Consider the following 21,558-nt stretch of genomic DNA (forward strand, 5'->3'; position numbering starts at 1 on the left):
GAATGCAGCAGAAGAATTTCACTATTTAACAACAATTTAGCCTTTTAGCTCACCAAAAATGGAAGAACTCACTAGTGCATGGATAGCTATTGGGATTAGTGTAGAATAAAGGTGCTTTATTTTAGGGAATAAAATTAACCTTCTTGATGATGAAAAAATCAAGATGTTGATCTTAGCTTTCCGATCTCAAGCAGTGCATCATAACGAGCTGGATGAATGCATGATTTAGCAAACATTGTTGGCAATATTATTTGAAATTGCGGTTGGCAACCCAGTACTTTGGACAATGGAACTAAAATGAGACTCTCTTGAACTTGGAATTGTCATAAAATTAGGAGGCATTGAGGAAGAGGTAAGGTTCCACTGCTATCTGATGCAAAATGCAACATTATAAACTGGCTATCTCCATAACGCAATAGTGCACAGTTCAAGAGTACTCAACAAAGGATACTGTTTCTGAGTAAATATTGGACATAACTCAAATATATGCTTGGGAAACCTATTGACCACCCTTATGCTGAATGTGAGATTCTACAGTTTTTATGAACAGTCTTCCCTAGAGGAATCTTTCTGATAACATTATAAATTAATCCAGCCTTATTTCACATTAGCAGGTGTAAAATATCTTCATTCCTGGTTGTTTTGACAATATATCATTTTATTGTGATGAATACATTCTATGAAATCATCTTCATAGTTATTTGTCAATTGTCAACTTGATTTGTCCAATTTAAATAAAGGTTAAAATTACCTGGGGAAAATTGGAGAACATTTCTTTTATATAGGCCTTCATTATTTCTTGATTTATACTCTGTACTGTGTCGCTACTTTGAGGGCCGATAATTTACACCCCAGTGATACCTTCCCCTTGCTATTTTTTACTTTCATCTATACTGTTCTAAGCCAAGATTGTTTCTCACTACAATCATGATCTCCTCTTTCATTTAATACAGCTACTCGACCTCCTTTTTCCTCTTCCTCCCCTACCTCTGTTGATTGTGAAATGCCCTTGAGTGCCCTTCAGTTTCCAACTTTGGTCACCTTGCAACCATTCTGTTTTCATCCCCATTTATTTGTATTTTTGTTATCACTGCATTTTATCTTGTTACGAATGCTGCATTAAGGATGCTATGATTTGATAAACGCAGTGATTCATGATTAGTTTGTGGAATGTTGGTGATGACCTAAGAAAACTGCTGTTACCTAGCACCTTAGTTTTGATAATGTTAAAAAAATGAAATTGAATCAGATGTAGAAGTGCACGTAAATTTTTAGATTAATTCCAGCTTTATGTTTGAAATACATTAACTGAGGTGCCCTTTATGATTTGATATGTGCTATGATACATACTTCCAAGTAACAATTACACCTTTTTGATAGGTATGAGTTTAATCTGGAAGTTGAAGCAGGTAATTATACACAATATTAACAACATGTTCAGCATTCCACTTAAACATTGTACATTCAGGGAAGAGAACTGACAATAACAGACCTGTGAAAATGTGATCTTCCTGTATGTTCTACCTGCCTCCAATTATTGTCTCAATAGTGTTATTAAGAGAGTTTCCTTTCTCCAATTTGTGCTTCCTCTCATCCTGGCTTGGCCTCTGTTCGTCCAACTCTTGACTGGCTTTCATAAAATCTGCAATTCATAGAAGGGACTCATATTTTGAGTCACTGCAAAACAATGTAAAAATCCCAACAGAAAAAGATTTTAGTGTTAATGTTAAAAAATGCACCCAGACGTTTTGCTAAACTGCCTTTAAAGTATTAATGGAAATAATAGAATATCTTCAACAATGCGAGGATTCTGTGAAACAACATCCACTGCCTTTACTTAGCCAGGTGCATAGATTCTGCTTATCCTTGATTAAAAAAGGCAATTCAGCTTGGTTTCAGTCCATACCATATGGTTTGTTTTGTGTCTCTTGTTTCAAAGATCTCTTTAATAGAAAAGAATATAAAGAGGTATGATATCATGTGATTACTACTGCTTGTGGAGTACTCCTGCAGATGTGAACTAGAGCTCAGCGGAACTCAATCTGAAAATAACAGTGAGCTGTACTATTATGAACCTTCCAAAAACTAAGATAAATATTCACTATTTTACTTTTCTATTACTATGCATGGGGTTCAAGGACACCCTCTCAGAGCTGGAGAAAGGATCCATTCATTGTGGTCCACATGGATACCAATAACCTAGGTGTAATGAAGAAGGCAGCTCTGCTGAAGAAGTATGAACAATTAGAGGATAAATTGAAAAGCAGAGCCAAAGAGGTATTGTATTGTAATAATCTCTGGATTATTACTGGAAACATAAGCAAATAAGAATAGAATATATCAGATCAAAGAGTTGAATAGGTGAGGAAGAAATGTGTTTCAATTCATGGTACCAGGATTTATGGCATAGGAGTGGCAAAAGAGGGTGTTGCACTATTGGCCTAGCCTTCACCTGGACCCCAAGTGTCCCATTGACTCTTACAATATAACTGGAGGAGCTGAGAACACCCATTAGGGACTGCAGCGGAGAGGATGGGCATTTAAATTGCAAGGTACATTTAATAAAACTCCTGTAGCATTTTTCAGCTATTACTTTTTAAAAATTATTTATGATTTGTAAATGGAATATTTTTAAACATTCATGATATGACGTAATGAATCTCAGTGTAATTTAGATTTTTTCATTAATATTTAATGTTTTCTAATGACAGTGCAGACAAATAAGGGCTAAGGGGCCTGGGTAGGTTGGCATCTGGATATGAAGACAGGCACCTGTGTGGGTGATAAGGGGGTGGTGTGGTGCATTTATAGTCGTAGGTATGCGGGGTAGTCTGGTGGCAAGTTGGCAGATGACCTATGGTTCTTAAACTAATGTCTTGAAATGAAATGAAGACGGAGCTTGTTGTAATGCTACAGTGGTAGAGAAGCAATGGCAATATTTCAAGGGCATTTTCCACTATAAATATTCAATGTGAATAATGTCTCATCCATCCTTGGCTCTAAGAAGGTATAAAATCAAAAGTAAAGTTGCATGATATTGTAAAAATTAGTGGCGGCACTCATATTGGAAAAAGTTTAGAAACCCTCAAAGGATGACTAAAAAAGAGGAGGAAATTAGTGCATGAAAGAAATTGAGCAAGAAATATAGAAACTGACAGTAAAAGCTCCTGTCTGTATTAAAATAGGAAAACAGTAGCTAAAGTGAGTATTGGTCCCTTTGCGGTTAAGACTGGGAAATTAATAATGGGGGGGGGGGGGAGGAATGGCAGAGATTTTGAATAAATATTTTGTAATTTATCAACAGAGTACCAATCCCAAGTACCATCCCAAAATAATGGAAAATTAAGAAGTAAAAGCAAAAGATGGACTGCAAACATGACAAGTATATTGGTTGTAATTTTCCAAAATTCCCCAAGTTTCTTAAAAGGTCATAAATGTTACAGCATTCTGCAAAAAAGAAAGGAGTCAGATATCAGAACACCATCGTCCAGTTAGTTTAACGTCTGGCATTGGGAAATGTTGGCATGTATTAGCAAGTGATTTGGAAAATCTTGATTATAATCAGGTAGAATCAACATGGCTTTGTGAAAGGGAAATCATGTTTGATTAATCTATTAAAACACTTTCAATCACAGTGGAATGAGGGATACCATGAGAAATAAGATGTTTAAATTTTAAAAAGACATTAACTAAGATGTCACACGAGCGGTTATTGTACAAGTTAAGAAATCATTGCATTGTGGGTGACAGATCATCTTCGATTGAGGATTGGCTGACTGGAAACACAGAACCATGCTAAATGATTCTGTTTCCAGTTGGAAAACTGTAACTGCTTGAATGGTGAACTATTTATAAATTATACTAATAACTTGGATTAAGGGACTGACTGAATTGGAGTCAAATGTGCATCAGAGAAATTACTTTGGATATGTCATCTGATGTTATTCAAATATATATATATGAGCATCAGGAAATAAAGGTCTATATATTAATTCAGCTAACAAAGTGTGGAGCTGGATGAACACAGCAGGCCAAGCAGCATCTTAGAAGCACAAAAGCTGATGTTTCGGGCCTTGGCCCTTCATCTGCAGTTCCCATTATCTCTGATCACTATATTAATTCAGCTCTGTTTTAAAGTTCACTATCTAGTGGCTTCTCAAATCCTGCTCCACAATATTTTTGATGCTCATTGTTTAATTGCAGAGAGAAGGGCATTTACAGAATAAAAGTTGATTACAGAAGATATAAATAAAGTATGATAAATATTAGTAATAAAACCAAACAAAGTGCTACCTGATGCACTTTGTATGGTAAAATCTGCCTATGGAGCATGCAAAACAATACTTTACACTGTATCTTGGTACATGTGACAATAATAAATCAAATTGAAATCAAGTATTTACTTACCCCACTCCTCTCAAATTGTCCATCAAAAATCTATTGATCTTCAATTTTAAAATATTTAATTGAGCGAATAACCATTGCTTTTTACAGGAGAGAATTCCACATTTCTACAACAACTTAGGTAAAGATGTGTTTCCTGACTCCTGTCCTGAACAGCCCAGTGTTGTAAGTTATGTTCTCTTGTTCTAGACTCTCCCACCAGCAGTTTCTCTCTATCTATCCTTCCCTTCAAAGTTTTATAAACCTCAACCAAATAAACCCATAACCTGCTATATTATGGAGAATACAGGCTCATTTTATATAATAGCTCCTCATAATCTGTAATCTTAGAGACCTGGGAACATTTGCATTGCATTCCTTCTTAAGCCAAAATATCATTTGTAAAGCGGGGTGTCCCAGCTGTACATAGCTCTCCAAACACTATCTAATCAGGGCTTTGTATAGATGTATCATAGTGTCCTCCTCCTTATGTTCTTCCCCTCTTAAATATAACAGCTAACATTCCCTTACCTTTCTTTGGTTCTGCAGTTGATGACTACATTTTAATCTGAATATGTAGACTCCTAAATCTCTTTGCACCTCCACTATTTCTCGCTTTTAGCTATTTCAAAAACAGTTGGAACTATCCCTTTTTGCTCCTAAATAAACGATCTTCCACTTTGTGTATTGAAATCAGCCTGCCCCAGTTTCTCCTGGCATTTCAATCAATCATGCTTTTTTCTTAGGCTATGCTCCCATCTCCACCGCTACCTACTGTACCACAAGTCTTTGTGTCAACAACAAACTTAGATCTGTAGCTCTCTATTGTGTTAGGATCTAAGTCACAAACAAGTATGGTCAACAATTGAAGCCCGGCAGCACGGTGGCTCAGTTGTTAGCACTGCAGCCTCACAGCGCCAGGGACCCGGGTTCGATTCCAGCCTCGGGTGACTGTCTGTGTGGAGTTTGCACATTCTCCCTGTGTCTGCGTGAATTTCCTCCCACAGTCCAAAGATGTGCAGGCTAGGTGGATCAGCCATGCTAAATTGCCCGTAGTGTTCAGGGGTGTGTGGGTTGTAGGGGGATGGGTCTGGGTGGGATACTTCAAATGGCAGCATGGACTTGTTGGGCCGAAGGGCCTGTTTCCACACTGTAGGGAATCTAATCAAATCTTTTTCAAGGCACAAACCCAATATCTCTAGATCCTGAATTTTACACCCAAACCAATCTCCTAATCAAATCATTAATTCGACTTCCATGTAATGAGTATTACTTTTAGTAAATGGCTGCTTTTCTGCACCATTGATGAATGCCTTTCATACGAGCTCCACACATGGACATTCTTCTGTCTACTTCAGCTACTTCTTTAAAAATTTTGCTTGGACTTGTCAATCCTTTACAAATTCATGTTAGCTCTCATTAATCAGCTCAAGTTGCTTTAAACACTATCCTTAATTATAGATTCAACTCACTTGCCCACAGCAGATGTTAGACTAACAAACGTATAATTACCTGTTATTTTTTACCATTTTTAATTTTCCTAATCTAAAAGGACAATTACCAAATCAAAAGAGCTTTGGAAAATTAGCCATGGCATCTGCAAACTCTTTACCCGTTTCCTTTGCAAGGCCGAGCTAGAAGGCATCAGGTTCTGATGATTTGTCAACTTTTACTAGTGTTACTATCTAGCGACAATTAAGGAATATTGTATTTTTCCATACTTAGCTAGTGTGTGGCTCAGAGGTGACCTGGAGTGTGAGATGCACCCCTGTACCTACTACACTGATTCACCCAGGTGGGAGAAGTTGTGGGTTTGGAAGGTGCGGTCAAAGAAAGCTTGCTGAGTTACTGCAATCCATCTCTTTTTTAAGTTGGTGCACACTGCTGCCACTGTGTTTGGATGGTGAAAAGAGAGCTTGTTGATGAATGAGGTACTGGCTGCTTTGTCCTGGATTGGTTCAAGATTCTTAAGTGCTGTTGGTGCTGCACACATGCAGGCAAGTGAGGACTATTCCAGCACTCTTCTGTATTGTAGATGATGGACAAGTCTTGTGGAGACAGGAGGTGAATTACTTGCCTCAGAATTCCTAGCCTCTGACTTGCTTTAGTAACCATGTGGCTGGTCATTGATCATTGATCTGATCATTGGTAACCCCCGGGATATTGATAGAAATTCAGTGATGATAATGCTATTAACCCTCAAGACATGATGATTAGATTCTCTCTTGTTGGAAATGGTCATTACCTGACAATTGAGTGGCATATATGCTGCTTGTCACAAGCCAGACCTTGTTGCATTTATACATGGACTGCTTCAGTATCTGAGGAGTTGCGAATGTTGCTGAATATCATGCAATTGTTGGCAAATACCCCTACTTTTGACCTAATGATGGAGGGAAGGTGATGAAGTAGCTAAAGCTGGTTGGATCTAAGAATCTCACCTGAGGAACTCCTGCAGAGGTGTCCTGGAACTGAAATGATTAACTTGCAACAACCACAACCATCTTCCTTTGTGGTCACAATGACTTCAACCAGCAGGGAGTTTTCTCCCAATTCGTATTGACTCTAATCTTGCTGGGCTGCTTGCTGCCACACTCTGTCAAATTTGGCCTTAATATCGAGGGCTGTCACTTTTTTGCTTCACCTCTGGAATTCAGCTGTTTTGTCCATGTTTGAATCAAGATTATAACGAGTTTGTGAGCTGAACAGCCCTGGCAGAAGCCAAATTGAACATCAGTGAGAAGGTTATTGCTTAGTATGTATGGCTTGATAGCACTGTCCATGACTTCTTCCGCAGCTTTGACGATAGACAGTAGACTGACATGGTGAATATCGGCTGGTTTAGTTTATCTTGCTTGTTATGGACAGAACATACCTGAGCAATTTACACGTTGTCAAGTAGATGCCAATGTTGTAGCCAGTGTAAACAGTTTTCCTAGAAACATGCATCCTGTGTGAGAAAATAATTCTGCTAATTTCTCCTTTTTATTCTTTCCTTTCAACAATAAATATATACTTCCTTTCTGTATAATTCACCAACAATTAAAAGCACACTTTCACGTTAGCATCTTCTAAACTTCTGATGCTTTTTGAAGATACCAGTCAGGTTTCCAGTTTAACTATCCTTATTCTTTCTTCTTTCATAATTATCCTGGTTTTGTTCTAGTCAATCACTGCGTACTTTCTGTGGTTGTTTGCAGTTGGACAATTCCCAAAAGAGACTGGATGTATCAGACTAAATAGAGGACTCAGCTCTCCACTCAAAGTGCTTCAACTTTTTATTTTGCAAAGTTGACCTCATGGCTTTCATGTTTGGCAAGTCTGATTTTCATCAAATGGATAAAACTCTTGGGAGGGTGGGAGGGGGTGACTAGTGGAGTCTCACAGCAGAAGCCATCTACATTATTCATAAAGGATTTTGAAGAGAGCATAAGCAGCATAAAATATTCCAAAGCTTGGTGGCTGTGCCAAGTATCTGACTAGATAGCATACAGAAGTAATCAAAACCCTAATCATCTGGATCAACGAAACTGACACTTAGAATAACAAGTGGGTTTTATGTATATGGATACAGTAATGTAACTGATGCTTAGAGTTACAGGAAGCATTAAATATGCCCATTGTGAAAGTACATCAGCAGCAGTTGTAAAGACATTAAATGAATTTGGGTATAGTCTTGGATCACTTGGGCCATTTTGAAATCTATTTGGGTGTGCAAAATGAAGTTGGTGCATTGGAAACGGTTCAAAGGAGAATGACTGACAGTTTCAGGATGTTGAGCTAAAGGTTGGAGGAGAAACGTAGGGCTGAATTTTACCAGAAACCGGCTGTGTCAATTCGATTAGTTTCATGGTGGGTTTCTGCATGAGCCCTAGTGGAATGTTTCTATTTTCCCAAACTCACCTTTTACGTGCAGCCAGTCCCAGAGGCACCCCACTTGTCATATCCACCCTTTCACTGCAGGCAAAAGTACTCACCAATGCCAAAACCTCTGAGGATTCCTGGCACCAGCACCATATTTTGAAGCCCAGCCATGCAGCCAGCCCAGTGCTGGCCATCTAAAGCTAGCACATACGATTACTGTCATTTGCCACAAACATTTCAGTCAGAGGAAAATTGACAACCCACTGTGCCACAGGGTCCTGGAGGCCCCGATGGATGGAAGTGGTCATGGTCACTATCCACTGAGTGTGCCCTGAGATGTTGGTGCTGGGTTCCAAGGTGGAGAGGTGATTGCCCCAACTCTTATGTTGGGAATTGTTGCCATTTAGTTTGTATCCAGTGAGTGGGAGAACATACAACTGCATTCCAATGAGGTGAGATTGATCAATGATGAGATGTTAATACATGCTAATTCATGTAAATAGGTTCCTCGCTGAAAGCATCAATACTTGGTTGAAAAATTGGATGTTTCACTCGTGATATTGAGAATCTCTGTATTGCTGTTCTCATTAGTGATGTGATGTTCCCAATTTTCTTGTCAGTGCCCATGCAGTTTGGTTCCTGGGAAATATCAAACTTTTAGAGTCATAGTCTCACAGTAGAAGCCATCTACGTTATTCATAAAGGATTTTCAGCACAGAAACTGATCCTTTGGTCCAACTTGTCCATGCTGACCAGACATCCTAAGAAAATCTAGTCCCACTTGTCAGCATTTGGCCCATATCCTTCAAAACCATTGCAATTCGTATACCCCTCCAGATGCTTTTTAAATGTTATAATTGTACCAGCCTCCACCATTTCCTCCGGCAGCTCTTTCCATACACGCACCACCCTCTGTGTGAAAGGATTGCCCTTCAGGTCCCTTTTAAATCTTTCCCTGTCACCTTAAAGCTATGCCCCTCTCCTCAATACAGGGAAAAGACCTTGTCTGTTTTCTGTATCCATGCCACTCATGATTTTATAAACGCCTGTAAAGGTCACTCCTTAGCCTCTGCTCCAAGGAAAATAGCCTCAGTCTGTTCAGCCTCTCCCTGTAGCTCAAACCCTCCAACCCGGACAACATCCTTGTAAATCTTTTTTGAATCCTTTCACAACATCCTTCCTATAGCAGAGAGACCAGAATTCCGCGTGGTATTCCAACAGTGGCTTAATCAACGTACTGTACAGCTGCAACATGACCTCCCAACTCCTGTTCTCAATGCATTGACAAATAAAAGCAAGCATACCAAACAGCTCCTTCACTATCCTATCTACCTGCAACTCCACTTTCAAGGAACTATGAACCTGCGCACCAAGATCTCTTTATTCAGCAACACTCCCCAAGACCTCCCCATTAAGTATATAAGTCCTGACCCAATTTGCCTTTCCAAAATGCATCACCTCACATTTATCTAAAATTAACTCCATTTGCTATTCCTTGGCCCATTGGCCCATCTGATCAAGATCCCATTGTACTCTGACATAACCTTCTTTACTGTCCACTACACCTCCAATTTTGCTTCATCTACAAACTTACCAACCATACCTCCTATGTTCACATCCGAATCATTTATACAAATGATGAAAAGCCGAGAGCCCTGCACTGATCCTGTGGTGCATCACTGGTCACAGGCCTCCAGTGTGAAAAGCACCCTCCACCACCACCTTCTGTCTTCTACCTTCAAGCTAGTTCCGTATCCAAATGGCTAGTTCTCCCTCTCTTTCATATGATCTAACCTTACTAACCAGCTACCACAAGGAACCTTGTCAATAATGTCCACCACTCTGCCCTCATCAATCCTCTTTGTTACTTCTTCAAAAAAAAACTCAAGCAAGTTCATGAGACATGACTCCCCACGCATAAAGCCATGTTGACTTTTCCTAATCAGTCCTTGCCTTTCCAAATACATGTAAATCCTGTCCCTCAGGATTCCCTCCAACAGCTTGCCCACCACCATTGTCAAGCTCACATGTACTTCCTTCTCAGTCTTGACCAAAACCTCAATTTCCCTAGTTATCCAGCATTCCCTACACCTACTAGCTCAGCCCTTCACCCTAACAGGAATATACTGTCTCTGGTCTCTCTCTTTAATTTTTGAAGGCTTTCCATTTTCCAGCTGTCCCTTTTATCTGCAAACATCTGCCCCAATCAACTTTTGAAAGTACTTGCCTAATGCCTTCGAAATTGGCCTTCCTCCAATTTTGACACTTTAACTTTTAGATCCGGTCTATCCTTTTCCATCACTATTTTAAATTCAATAGAATTATGGCCATAGGCTCCAAAGTGCTCCCCAGTGACGCTTCAGACACCTGCCCTGCCTTATTTCCCAAGACTAAGTCATGTTTTGCACCTTCTCTAGTAGGTACATCTACATACTGAATCAGAAATTTTTCTTGTACACACTTAACAAATTCCTTTGCATCCAACCCCTTGACAATATGGCAGTCCCAGTGTATGTTTGGAAAGTTAAAGTCCCCTACCATAATCATCCTGTTATTCTTACAAATAACTGAAATCTCCTTCCAAATTTATTTCTCAATTTCTTGCTGGCTACAGAGGGGTCTATAGTACAATCCCAATGAGATGATCATCCCTTTCTTATTTCTCAGTTCTACCCAAATAACCTCCCTGGATGTATTCCCAGAAATATTTTCCCATCTTGCCTAAATACAGCCGTAATGTCATCCCTAATCAAAAAACGCCACTCCCCCTTCTTTCTTCTCCTGTCTTTTGATCCTTCTGAAAGCATCTATACCCTGGAACTTGAAGCTGCCAGTCTGTTCCTGATGCCCTTGCTTCATCTGCCTTACCTGTTAGGCCTCTTGCAATGAAATAAATGCAGTTTAATTTATCAATCCTACTTCGTTCTCTACTTTACTTTGTTCCTGCCTGCCCTGACTGTTTGACTTGCCCTTTTTCTCAACTGTATCCGTCTCAGACTAATCCCTTTCCTCAATATCTTCCTGGGTCCCCTATCACAATCGATTGCTTGAAATTTGCTATACCCCTCATTTCATTAGAATGAGTCTTGGTACCAGAAACCTGGCTGTCAGAGCTACATTCCCCTGACAGTCTGTTAACCCCTACATATTCCACAGCAACATGGTTTTTTGGGTTGGTGTTAGCCACAGAGAACTGCTGGACTACCTGCCTCCCTCTCCTATCTTTCCTGGAGGCCACCTATCAACCTGACTGTGGCTCTTTGGTTTATCTCCCTCCCTGCAACTGCTGTCCTTCACACCCCTAACTCATGTAATTTCCTCGGTACCTCTAGTTGCTGCTCCAACCAATCCATGCAATCCGATAGAATTTGCAACCAAATGCACTTCCTGCTGACATAATCATCAGTAACTCCCTAATCTCCCACATCCGATCGGAAGGGCACATTAGTCTACTAAGGGCCATCCTTGCACTGAGCCAGAAAATAACACAATCTTACTGCTTTCAAAAACACTGCTCCAGTCTAGCTTAGTACCTATGTTTTATACTTTTAAAGTTTAATCAAGAGACAAGTCTTAATAACATATAATAAAATAAACGCTCTACTCACTATTGTTGACTTACAAAAGAAAAACGGTTAGGCTACACTTTTAAAACAAAAAAGCACTTAGCTGCTCCCCTGCTGTTTGTTCCTACACGCAGGTTTCTCCAAGGTCAGCTGTGAATTTCGCTGCTGGGCTATTTTTCTGAGAAGGAACTCGGGCATCCAGAGATACTTGAAAACAGACAGCAAGGGTGGTAGCTGAGATAATAAAATGTGAGGCTGGATGAACACAGCAGGCCCAGCAGCATCTCAGGAGGCAGCTGTGCAGGTTACTGCTGGGTCAGACAGCTGTGTAGGTTTCTTTCTCTGTTTGAATCACTCCCCACGTGGTCACTGCCTTTGTCTGTCTTCCTTCTTTTTAAAGTGCTGTTGCTTTGATTTATTTTCTTCTCCCCCGCCGCATCAAAGTTCCAAAAGAATGCAACAACTTATAAACAGTAATTATTGCTTCTATAACCTGAGAAAATCAGTTCCAATTCTGAAAATACCTGAAGAAAAGGTGCAGCCCTTCCGACCACCATTTTTCCTGTCCTCCATCTTGGATTTGACTTGAACTTGTTTCTGTCAGAGAAATGAAATGTGGTGGGTGGATGGCTTTGTATCAGACTTATGGCCTTTCTGCACAAAGCAAATGAACTCCTCGAATTCTTTTAAGAGCCTTGCCAGCTTGCCCTGCTAACTTGAAAGAGTTTTGATGTGAACCCAAAGATCTCTCTGTTCCTGCAACACCTTTGACATTTTATCTTTTCGTTCATACTACCTTTTCTCCTTCTAAAGTACGGCACATATTTATGCATTGGATTTCATCTGGCACATGCCTGCTCAGTTTATCAGCTTTTATTATCTGAAAACTGTAACTGTTTCCCCACGGTTTCCTATATTTTCAAGCTTTGTGCCACTTGCAACTTTGGAATGATACTCCACAAATGCAGGTGTGGATCATTAATTTATCAACCACTCTACACCCGCTTCCAGGCTGAGAAGCAAACACTCTATACTTTTTGCTTTTTCATTTTTCTGTCGGATTTGTACTTAAAGCATCACTGCCACTTTAATCCCATGGGTTCGATATATTTGATCATATTATGATGTGCAACTGTTGATCCTGAGATTTGGCTATCAATCGTCACAAAACACAGTTGGTCTCTGAGGAAAACCCATGGCTTAATCCTGGTTTACTGCATGTGTATTTTTACACATTCGGTGAATTTGATTGTAGCTATCATTAGCTATTTTCTGCTTAATGACATTCAAGAGGAATGGTATTTAAGACATGGATGGAATGACCATGAAAGTAGACAGTCTATTTCTGTCACATTCAGTTCCCATTTTGTGGCTTTTAATGATGATGAATTTAAACATTTGGTTATGAATAATATGCATTTTTTTATGAGAACTGTTCAAACATTGGCAGCAATAAGAAAAGTAAGAATTTCTCTTATTCGGGAAGTGGCATTTAATTAGAGACACACTGGTCAGTGGAAAACATTATTTTCCTTTTTAACACTTTGAACATCTCTGGATCTCTCCTTTTACCTTTTTGATGTCCTCATGCAAAGAGCCCCGATTTCACTCACCTCTCTCTTTATTGCTGAAGTCTCACGTTACTGCTCATAAATCTCCACTATATCCCTGTAAGGCACTCCGACACAACAGAGCAAATTTTTGTTTGTGTTAAATGCTTGGCATTCGCCCCTGGAGCTGGCGAGATTGGAATCTGGGAGGGAACTTAATCAGGCATGTCTGTATTCTCACCTCTGCTGGAGCATTCAATCCCAGCTGGAAAGACCTATGGTTGATCTGGCTACCCCACCACCAAATTGGGCCCTTAAGTGACCGATTTAAAGAGCAGTTAACAGGCTCAGCCACAGCCACTGGGGCTAACTCAACTGCAAGATGCCTGTGTAAATAGCTTGCCACTTGTGTTTTTGGCGGGGGCTGTGGGTGAATTAGTTGGTGGGGGATAGGAGACCTCGTGCAAAGGAAGTCAGTGCCCAATTGAGGCACTGTAAATCGAGCAGGAGCCACTTCCAGCTGCTTCTCCCAACCCCACTCCCTGCTACTGCCCTCTGTCTGCAAAGCCCTAACCAAGAACCACTCTTTCCCCCAACCCCACTCCCAGAAAATTGGTCCTGGGTCCTCCACAGCCTTGCGGCTCCAGAATTACTCTTGCAGTGGGTGCAGTAGCTCTGAGGAGCTGGAGATCTGTCGTGTTCCCAAGGCTTTAACTCCCTGCTGAAGGCTCACATGATGGTCTCAACATTATCTGCCAGGAGCATGGCAGGACTGGCCTTCCCTGAAAGGAGCAGTAAAATCTCCCACTGTCTGTCTTCATCCCTCAAACTCCTTTGGCACCAAAGGCAGGTTTGCCTAGCACAAGGATGTGCCCTGATTCCTCACTTTCTCTGAGATTGACCAAATTCTTCCATAGTCACTTGATGTGGCCTGTGCTTGGGAGGGAATCAGAGTCTGGCTGCAGTTGACACAACTGCCGCTTAGCATTTGCTGCTCAACATGTGTTGTAGCCTGGGCCCACCATCTCCACAGCCAATAGCAATTGAGGATTCCAGGTGCATGAAGATATTCTTGGTGTCCAGAACTACAAAGCTATGAATGGCACTGAATATGTTGTTCAATGTAATTTGTATCATTTTTGCGCAATTGAAGTACACACTGGGTGCATGAGGACAGTGCTTATGCTGCAGCTAGTGATTCAGAAACTTGAATTTAAATTCCACCACAGCAGCTGAGGAGCTTAAATTCAATTGATTAAACAAATTTGGAATAAAAGGCTAGTATTGGCAATGATGCCCATTGAATCATTGATATTAACTCCATCAAATTTACTAATGGTCTTTATGGAAGAAAATTGGTCACCCTTATTTGGTCTGGCCTAGGGATATAGCTGCAGGCCCACATTCAGATGCCATCCAGTTGTATTTGAAATGACAGCACACCACTTTGTAGAGAGTGTAACGGATAGACCTTTAGAATTCCCTGATTGGACCAGATTAACTGCCCCAATCGGGGAGCCCTGGCTGACAGGTATGAACAGGAGTGTCAGAGATTCTGCTCATTCTGAGAACTGGCTCTGAGGAAGCAGGGTCAAGGACTTTCCATGGGTGAGTAAAGGGCGACTTGATGATGGGCTTTCACTTCTCAAGGTGATTATGGTTGAGCAATAAATGTTGGCATTTTGTTAACTTCACATGACTTCACATGATTTAAACAAACTACACAGCACACATTTGGGCTAGTATACGAAAGAAAGAGCTATCATTGAGAGCACAATTTGTAAGTTTCACAGTGCCATGGGAATTGTTTCTGTGACTGTTTCCACTGAGGCTCCTCCTGGGAGACAGTCATTCCAGCAAAAGCAGTTGAGAATGATTTTCCAACTGCAGCATTGCAGCTTCCCACCCCAAGGTCATTGGAAGATTCTTCTGATGCTATGGGTGTAACAAAATGCAGGCCAATAAGCTGATTGAAAACAAGGTAGAAGTCTGCAATCAATTACTAATGGCTGGGAAATCTAAACAGTAACACACACAGATTTCTCAGTTGCTTTAGTAAGTGTGCAGTTTATAACTTGTTGTAAAGGCCCTAAAATTATCCCATCATCTCTGTCTCTCTTTTGTTGAGTAAAGTACTAGGTATATTTGCATATTTTTTGTGTGCTGCTATTCCAAAATAAAGGGGGGGAAACAGTTTCTATCAATGTGAAATAACTGACACTCGCATCCATATATAGTAAAGTTAAAATCATGGACTGTCATATAGATATATAGAGCAGCATTACATCATTGATTATAATCCTCTTTGCTTACATTAACATTGTCTTCTGTACATTCCGCCAATTGTGGTAACTTTTGGAACCCATGTTAGCCTCTCGTGTTACTGTCTATCACACGTTCAGTGAAGTCTCTATTTAGACTACATTTCCCTTATGACTCATGAATAGCATTTCTGTGTTCCCTTATGCAATCCAAAAAATGTGAAGGACCCATAATTAGTAAAGTGGGCCTTTCTACAACATGCTCTCTCCATCAGGGCTCCAATTTACAGTGCACAGCGGGCTTGGGTTATAGAGCATTGCTTACGGCTCTCATGTCTGTCACAAGGCCACCTGTGTTATAGCACCATTGTTGTAGGTTTTATTCTGACTGACATCTTCATTGTGCATTAGTTGCAACATGGTCGAGCTCCAAGAATGCACTATTTGTAAATTTGTGCACTTATACATGTGTTTTCATAAAAATGAAATAAAACCCCTCATTTAAAGAGCATTCAATATTCTAAAATCTAATTAAATTCCCTGTCTTTCAAACCCTGATAAGGAATATATACAGTCTATTGTTGACTGTGCGGAGTCCCTCCACAAAAGCCTGTGTGAAAGCAAGTAATCATATTAACATCTGGTTTTTCAAAATTAATGTATATTGAATGAAAAGATATTGACATGATTAAAGGGCATGACATTTCTCAGCAATTGTTTGGCATGATTAGTTATAGGGACAATCCTTTCAAAACTGAAGGGATCATAACAAAAGTCAGAAATGATGAGTGCCACTGATGACTGTGTCAATGTCAAAGAACTTTGAATGTCACGTGGAGCTCCTTTTTGAACTTTGAAGTTGTACCCTCCATTTGATTGAGGAGGCACTGAATTGTTTTGGCTCTTAATTCATAAGCATGGTGGCATGAATCATTTTCCATAACAAATAGGACAAAAGTTAATGTATTGCAAAAATAGTTCTATTTAACTGGCCTGTAATTTAAATGGAATGATAATCAAAGGGCTTTAGTATGGGCATAGAATTGTTTCTGTTGTTTCCATATACACAATGTCCCCATGCAAAGCAATATGATATGTGCAAACAGGAAAATCTGCCATAATAACAAAGGGTTCATTTTGATTTTGCAAAATAGTGTAAAAGGAGTGACTTTGAATCATCTGCTGCTTTATATTTCTCCCATAGAAGACAATAGGAGAGAAGTAAAATGGACAGACTAATCGCTGCCACTTGCTTTACATTGTTTCACAAGGTCAAAATTGCTCCCAAACATTTGTGTACATGTGCTCGGGTGGACTTGCTGTAAAAGTAGTAATGGAAACCAGTGCTTTTCTTTTGAACTCGGACAGAATGAGCTGATAAGTGGAAACGTACATTTTACTGAGTTGAAAGAGTGTATGGTCTACTTAGTTTAGCAGTTAACTTGTTGCTGGAGCTATGCCATATGTAAGAACAAAATTAGAGAGAACTTTCTTGTTGTGTGTTGCAGATTTTAGCTCAAGTTTAAACAAACTTCACATTTGTCTTTTAAACTGGCAAAATCTTTCATTTAATTTTACACTGTTTTGGAAATTTTTGAAGAATCAGCTTGATCTTTTTCTTTAGATGTTTTAATCCTTTGTGCAGTGAGTATATACAAGGAAAAATGAATTTGATCAAACTGCAACAAGATAACAACACTTTATAGTAAGGAGCAGAGAGTGCTTGATGAATAAAAAAAATCAATGAATGTCCAACTTCTTTTATTAGTACTGACCAATATTAGTTTAAGATTACTGAGTTTCTCTAATATTGCAATCATTGAGATGCATTATTGAAAATTGGCCAATTCAGGATAAAAAGTATAACTGGATCATTAGTCTGTCAGTGTTATACATTGGTTGTAGACCGCCATTGAAGAAGTCCAGGCAATGCTTGTGTTATGAAGGCAGCAGCAACTATAAGGGCCATGTCAGACTGAAGTCCCATGAGGGAGCATGGACGAATTCAGGTTAGGTATTGTGCAAAGACATTTCATGTGGATAGTTTCTCATGACTAAGCTTTTATTTAGCCTGCTGGGAACTGTAATTTGCATGTTAGTGATCTTCACTTTATTTCAGAGCACTGGTTCATCTACATACCTAACGTTGTAATAGTACCTAGGAGTCTAGATGTGCGTAGAATATACCTTGGTGGAAGCTGATATGAGGGCATTTCTGTTGTGCTAAGCAGCGGTGGCAGACCAGCAAGAATGGTTATGGGAATATGAGGAAGGTCCTACTATTGGTTATAGGTTTGAAGCATCAAAAAATTATTCCAAAAAGAAAGCTTGACCTTTTATGCCCAGCATAAAATGTGAATTGTCATCATAGAATCCCTACAGTGTGGAAGCAGGCCATTCAGCCCATCAAGTCCACACTGACCCTCTGAAGAAAGAACTACTGACAACACACAACAGACAGACTATGCGCAAAGCTTCAACTCTCACAGAAATTAATTACCTTGTCACATAGATTACTACTCTGGCTACTCGGATGTAGGTCAGTTGACTTCAGTGACTGCTGGTGAAGCTATGGAATACCTGATGGCATTCTTGGGTTGTTCTGGCATTCAGGACACTGATTGATGTCAATGACTGTCCGTTCCCTCGTGAAGAATTCAGTCTCTTCATGAACGATTGGGAAATTCAACCCCACTATCCCCAGACAAATGAAAAGGCTGAAGGTGGCAAAAGTGTCACCAAAGGAATCATTTTAAATATTGAGCAAATTCAGCACAGATGTAAATGAGGCAATCCTCAAGTGGAGAAGCACATGTGCTGAAAGCAATAAAACATGCAGTACAAATCTTCACAAACTTCTCAGCAAGAATCAGCTCAGGTGACAACTTGAGATTAGCACAGTGCAGTGGTCACTGTGATCAAACACAGTGAAAGTGAATGACAAATACATCATCACAACTTCAGGCTCGTATGCAAAGGTGGTTAAGATATTCCATCACTGGCTAGCCAATCAGAAAGATGTGAACTCCCCATCTGCACAAACCATGGACTTGCATAGAACTCCAACAAGAGAAATGAAATGACAACAGTCATCAAGTGACATGGGAATAACAATCTTTGGAGAGAGAACACCACTTAGATGAACAGCCAATGACAACATTTGTGCATTTCATTAAGAGAACAGCACAATTTAAAGACTGTATGTGCAATGTGTTTGCAAAGTCTGGTGAGAACAATGAAATGCATATGCAAATTCTGTACATATTGGAAAGTTTAAGTAACTCAATATGTTTTTTTTCACTTGTATGAAGAGAGGACATTTGGGATAGAAATGCAATACTGTACCTTTATGCCTCTCTGCTTACTGTGGTCATGTGACCTTAACCAAGTGGCACTTGCTGCAGTCATCCACCTTTTTTATAACCAGATCAATAAAGATGCAGTGCAAACTAAATCGTTGTCCTGTCAGTTTGTAACAAAGCCATCTGCAAAGTTTTAACAACCTCTTGACTTTTGTGCTCCAAGGTCCAGGCTCTCTCTGAAATTTGCTGACTCAACAGAGCCACCATGGTTCAAACAACCCTCCATTGCCTGATTTTTAGCTCTGGACAGGCAGCTGGATGATAAAATCAGGCCTGCTGAATACGCAAACAGATCCTTGGTAGCAAGGGCTGGGAGAGTGTCAAGGCAAGCTGGTTAGAAAGGGCATTATGGTTCTCTAGGAATCTGACCCAGTTGTAATAAAAGCTGTTAGGCCCTTTAGCCCTCATTGCTCACACCCCTTTTACAGCTCCATATTCCCGGGCCCTTGCATTATCAATGTCAATGTGATGTCAACTGATGTCACCAGTCATCCTGACTCTGTAAAAATACACAAACTAAATACCTGATTATGTAATCCATATTTGATTCTATAATAGATACATAAATGCAATTGTACAAACTGTTCCTGAATTGATTCAACAGTCATTTTATTTTCTGGAGCCCCATTTATGGGAGAACAATAAGTACATTTCATTATCCTCAATCTGCCAAGAGGATGACTTGGTTCGGTGGATACACTTATACAGTCTGTACTGCTTTCATATGTGTATCGCATCCCAGTCACACATCAGTCACTCGGGTGAAGAGTTTTACAGCACTTAGTCTTTCTTTCTGGCTTGTTTTTATCTTGCTGTCATATTCAAAGATTAAGAACATAGCCAAGCTGCAGAAATGGTGTAATAAAGTCTTACGATAATAAATCGCAGGATTTGTTTATTTATGTGACTATTTTTTTTCCAGAAAGTGCAATTGGAAATAGGTGTTTTCAAATAAGTTTGCAAGGATCTCAGCAGTGAGCTTTGCAGCTAGTAGCTTAGGAAGAAAAATGCAAAATTAGAATCAAAATGCAATGCGTTAGATTTCCATGAATGTGATTCATTTGAAGAATTGTATCATCCAAATATTATAATAGAACCATGTGAACTTTGCTTTGAACAGAATGTTGCCGCACCATGTATCAAATAAGACGCAGTAACATTTTGAACTCACTTGGGCAGTTGTGCGTTGTTAAGAGACGACTCTAAGTTAATTTGTCCATCCTGAACTCACCAAACCTTTGGGCAATGCTTCTTCCATAAATAACTCAGTAAACAAAGAGTAACATATTAAACATTAATCTAATGATTATTATTTTCGCTATAGTGTTTCTGTACAACAAGCATTCTTTATACACAAATTGGCTTTGGGCTTTGTCTTTCATTTGGCACCAGGACAGTTTCCATGACATTAACAGGTGGGAGTTGTGCTATGATGAAGTTTTTGCCAGCAAACCAACACAGAAAAATAGACATGAAAATGATGTTTAAAATTTTGATTTTTTTTTAATACAGCCATTGTACATTTCTATGTCAAGATGATCGCAATAATCTCAGCCTCTTCTTCCAAACTATGTATGGCCCCTCCCTGATTGAATGAATTACAAAGGAATCCAATTCTTGGGGGCTGAAAATAAACTATTTTAAATATAAGTTTCTCAGATATTACAGCCAGAAAATCAGATTTTTTTTTCTCATGGTGATCTTGGCGAGACCAGATGGATGAGAGAAGAGGTGGAGTCCGGCAGTATCATTTATCTATTTACATTCAGAGGGAAAAGACAGCTTTCCCAGTGACGTTAAGACTAGTGTTACTTTGGTTTATGCCAAGTGGAAGTTGAAGGCCATTGAAACGATGAGTGTGAAAACAGACCACCCCATAGGCTGATTTTTCCCAGTCATCTAAAAAGACTTTCCAATCAATTCATATTGAAATTCATAAACGTATGTTACACTTAAATGATAACTTACTACATTGTTGATTTTTTAATTAATAATTTCTACACAACTGCAAATACTAAATACTATTGAATGCATATTTTGAGAAAAGCTCACAAGGTACATGTTCCTGAGTGAGTGCCAACAGTTTGACAACCGACACTAATGCATTTTGCCATAGCAAACATCTCTGGGTAGATTTCCTGAATTCACAAGGCTGGCAAGTGGTGGTGTGCGCTCGGGTATGAGTCGGCAGATGTGCTGGGTGAGGTCGATGCACGTTGCAGTATCCTGCTGTGTTCATCCAGCTCCACACTTTGTTATCTTGGAATTCTCCAGCATCTGCAGTTCCCATTATCACTGACTATTTTTTTTTGTTGGGTCCACCCTCAAGGTTTCCCTCTTCAATTGATTGGTATTCATTTCCCTTAAGTACATTTTTCTTGTGACGTTTCAAAACTTTAGTAGTAGCAGCTTTGACTGAATTTTGGATTAATGTGTCCAGATTGTAGCAGAGGTACTGAGCACAAACTGTATTTCAACAGCTGCACAGGAACCTGGAAGGCTTTTGAGTTTCTGTTCTCCTAGGATTTTTGTTTCCACAGGAACAGCAATCTCATCAAATTGTGCTGATGCC

General features: G+C 39.7%; 1 protein-coding gene across 6 annotated transcripts in view; it reads left to right on the plus strand.

The window, feature by feature from the left end:
* Nucleotides 1-21,558, plus strand: part of LOC125457286 (retinoic acid-induced protein 2) — an 85,864-nt gene that overhangs the window by 34,365 nt on the left and 29,941 nt on the right. The window contains exon 1 of one of the 6 annotated variants that reach the window (XM_048541288.2): nucleotides 2,201-2,277. The exons of the other annotated variants lie outside the window; for them this stretch is intronic. Within the exon in view, the coding sequence (XP_048397245.2) occupies nucleotides 2,209-2,277 (69 nt within the window). The 5' untranslated portion in view covers nucleotides 2,201-2,208. Of the gene's footprint in view, nucleotides 1-2,200; nucleotides 2,278-21,558 lie in introns of those variants that run through there. 6 annotated transcript variants of the gene reach the window in all.

The sequence above is a fragment of the Stegostoma tigrinum genome, chromosome 12, assembly GCF_030684315.1.
Source record: "Stegostoma tigrinum isolate sSteTig4 chromosome 12, sSteTig4.hap1, whole genome shotgun sequence".
Classification (NCBI taxonomy): domain Eukaryota; kingdom Metazoa; phylum Chordata; class Chondrichthyes; order Orectolobiformes; family Stegostomatidae; genus Stegostoma; species Stegostoma tigrinum.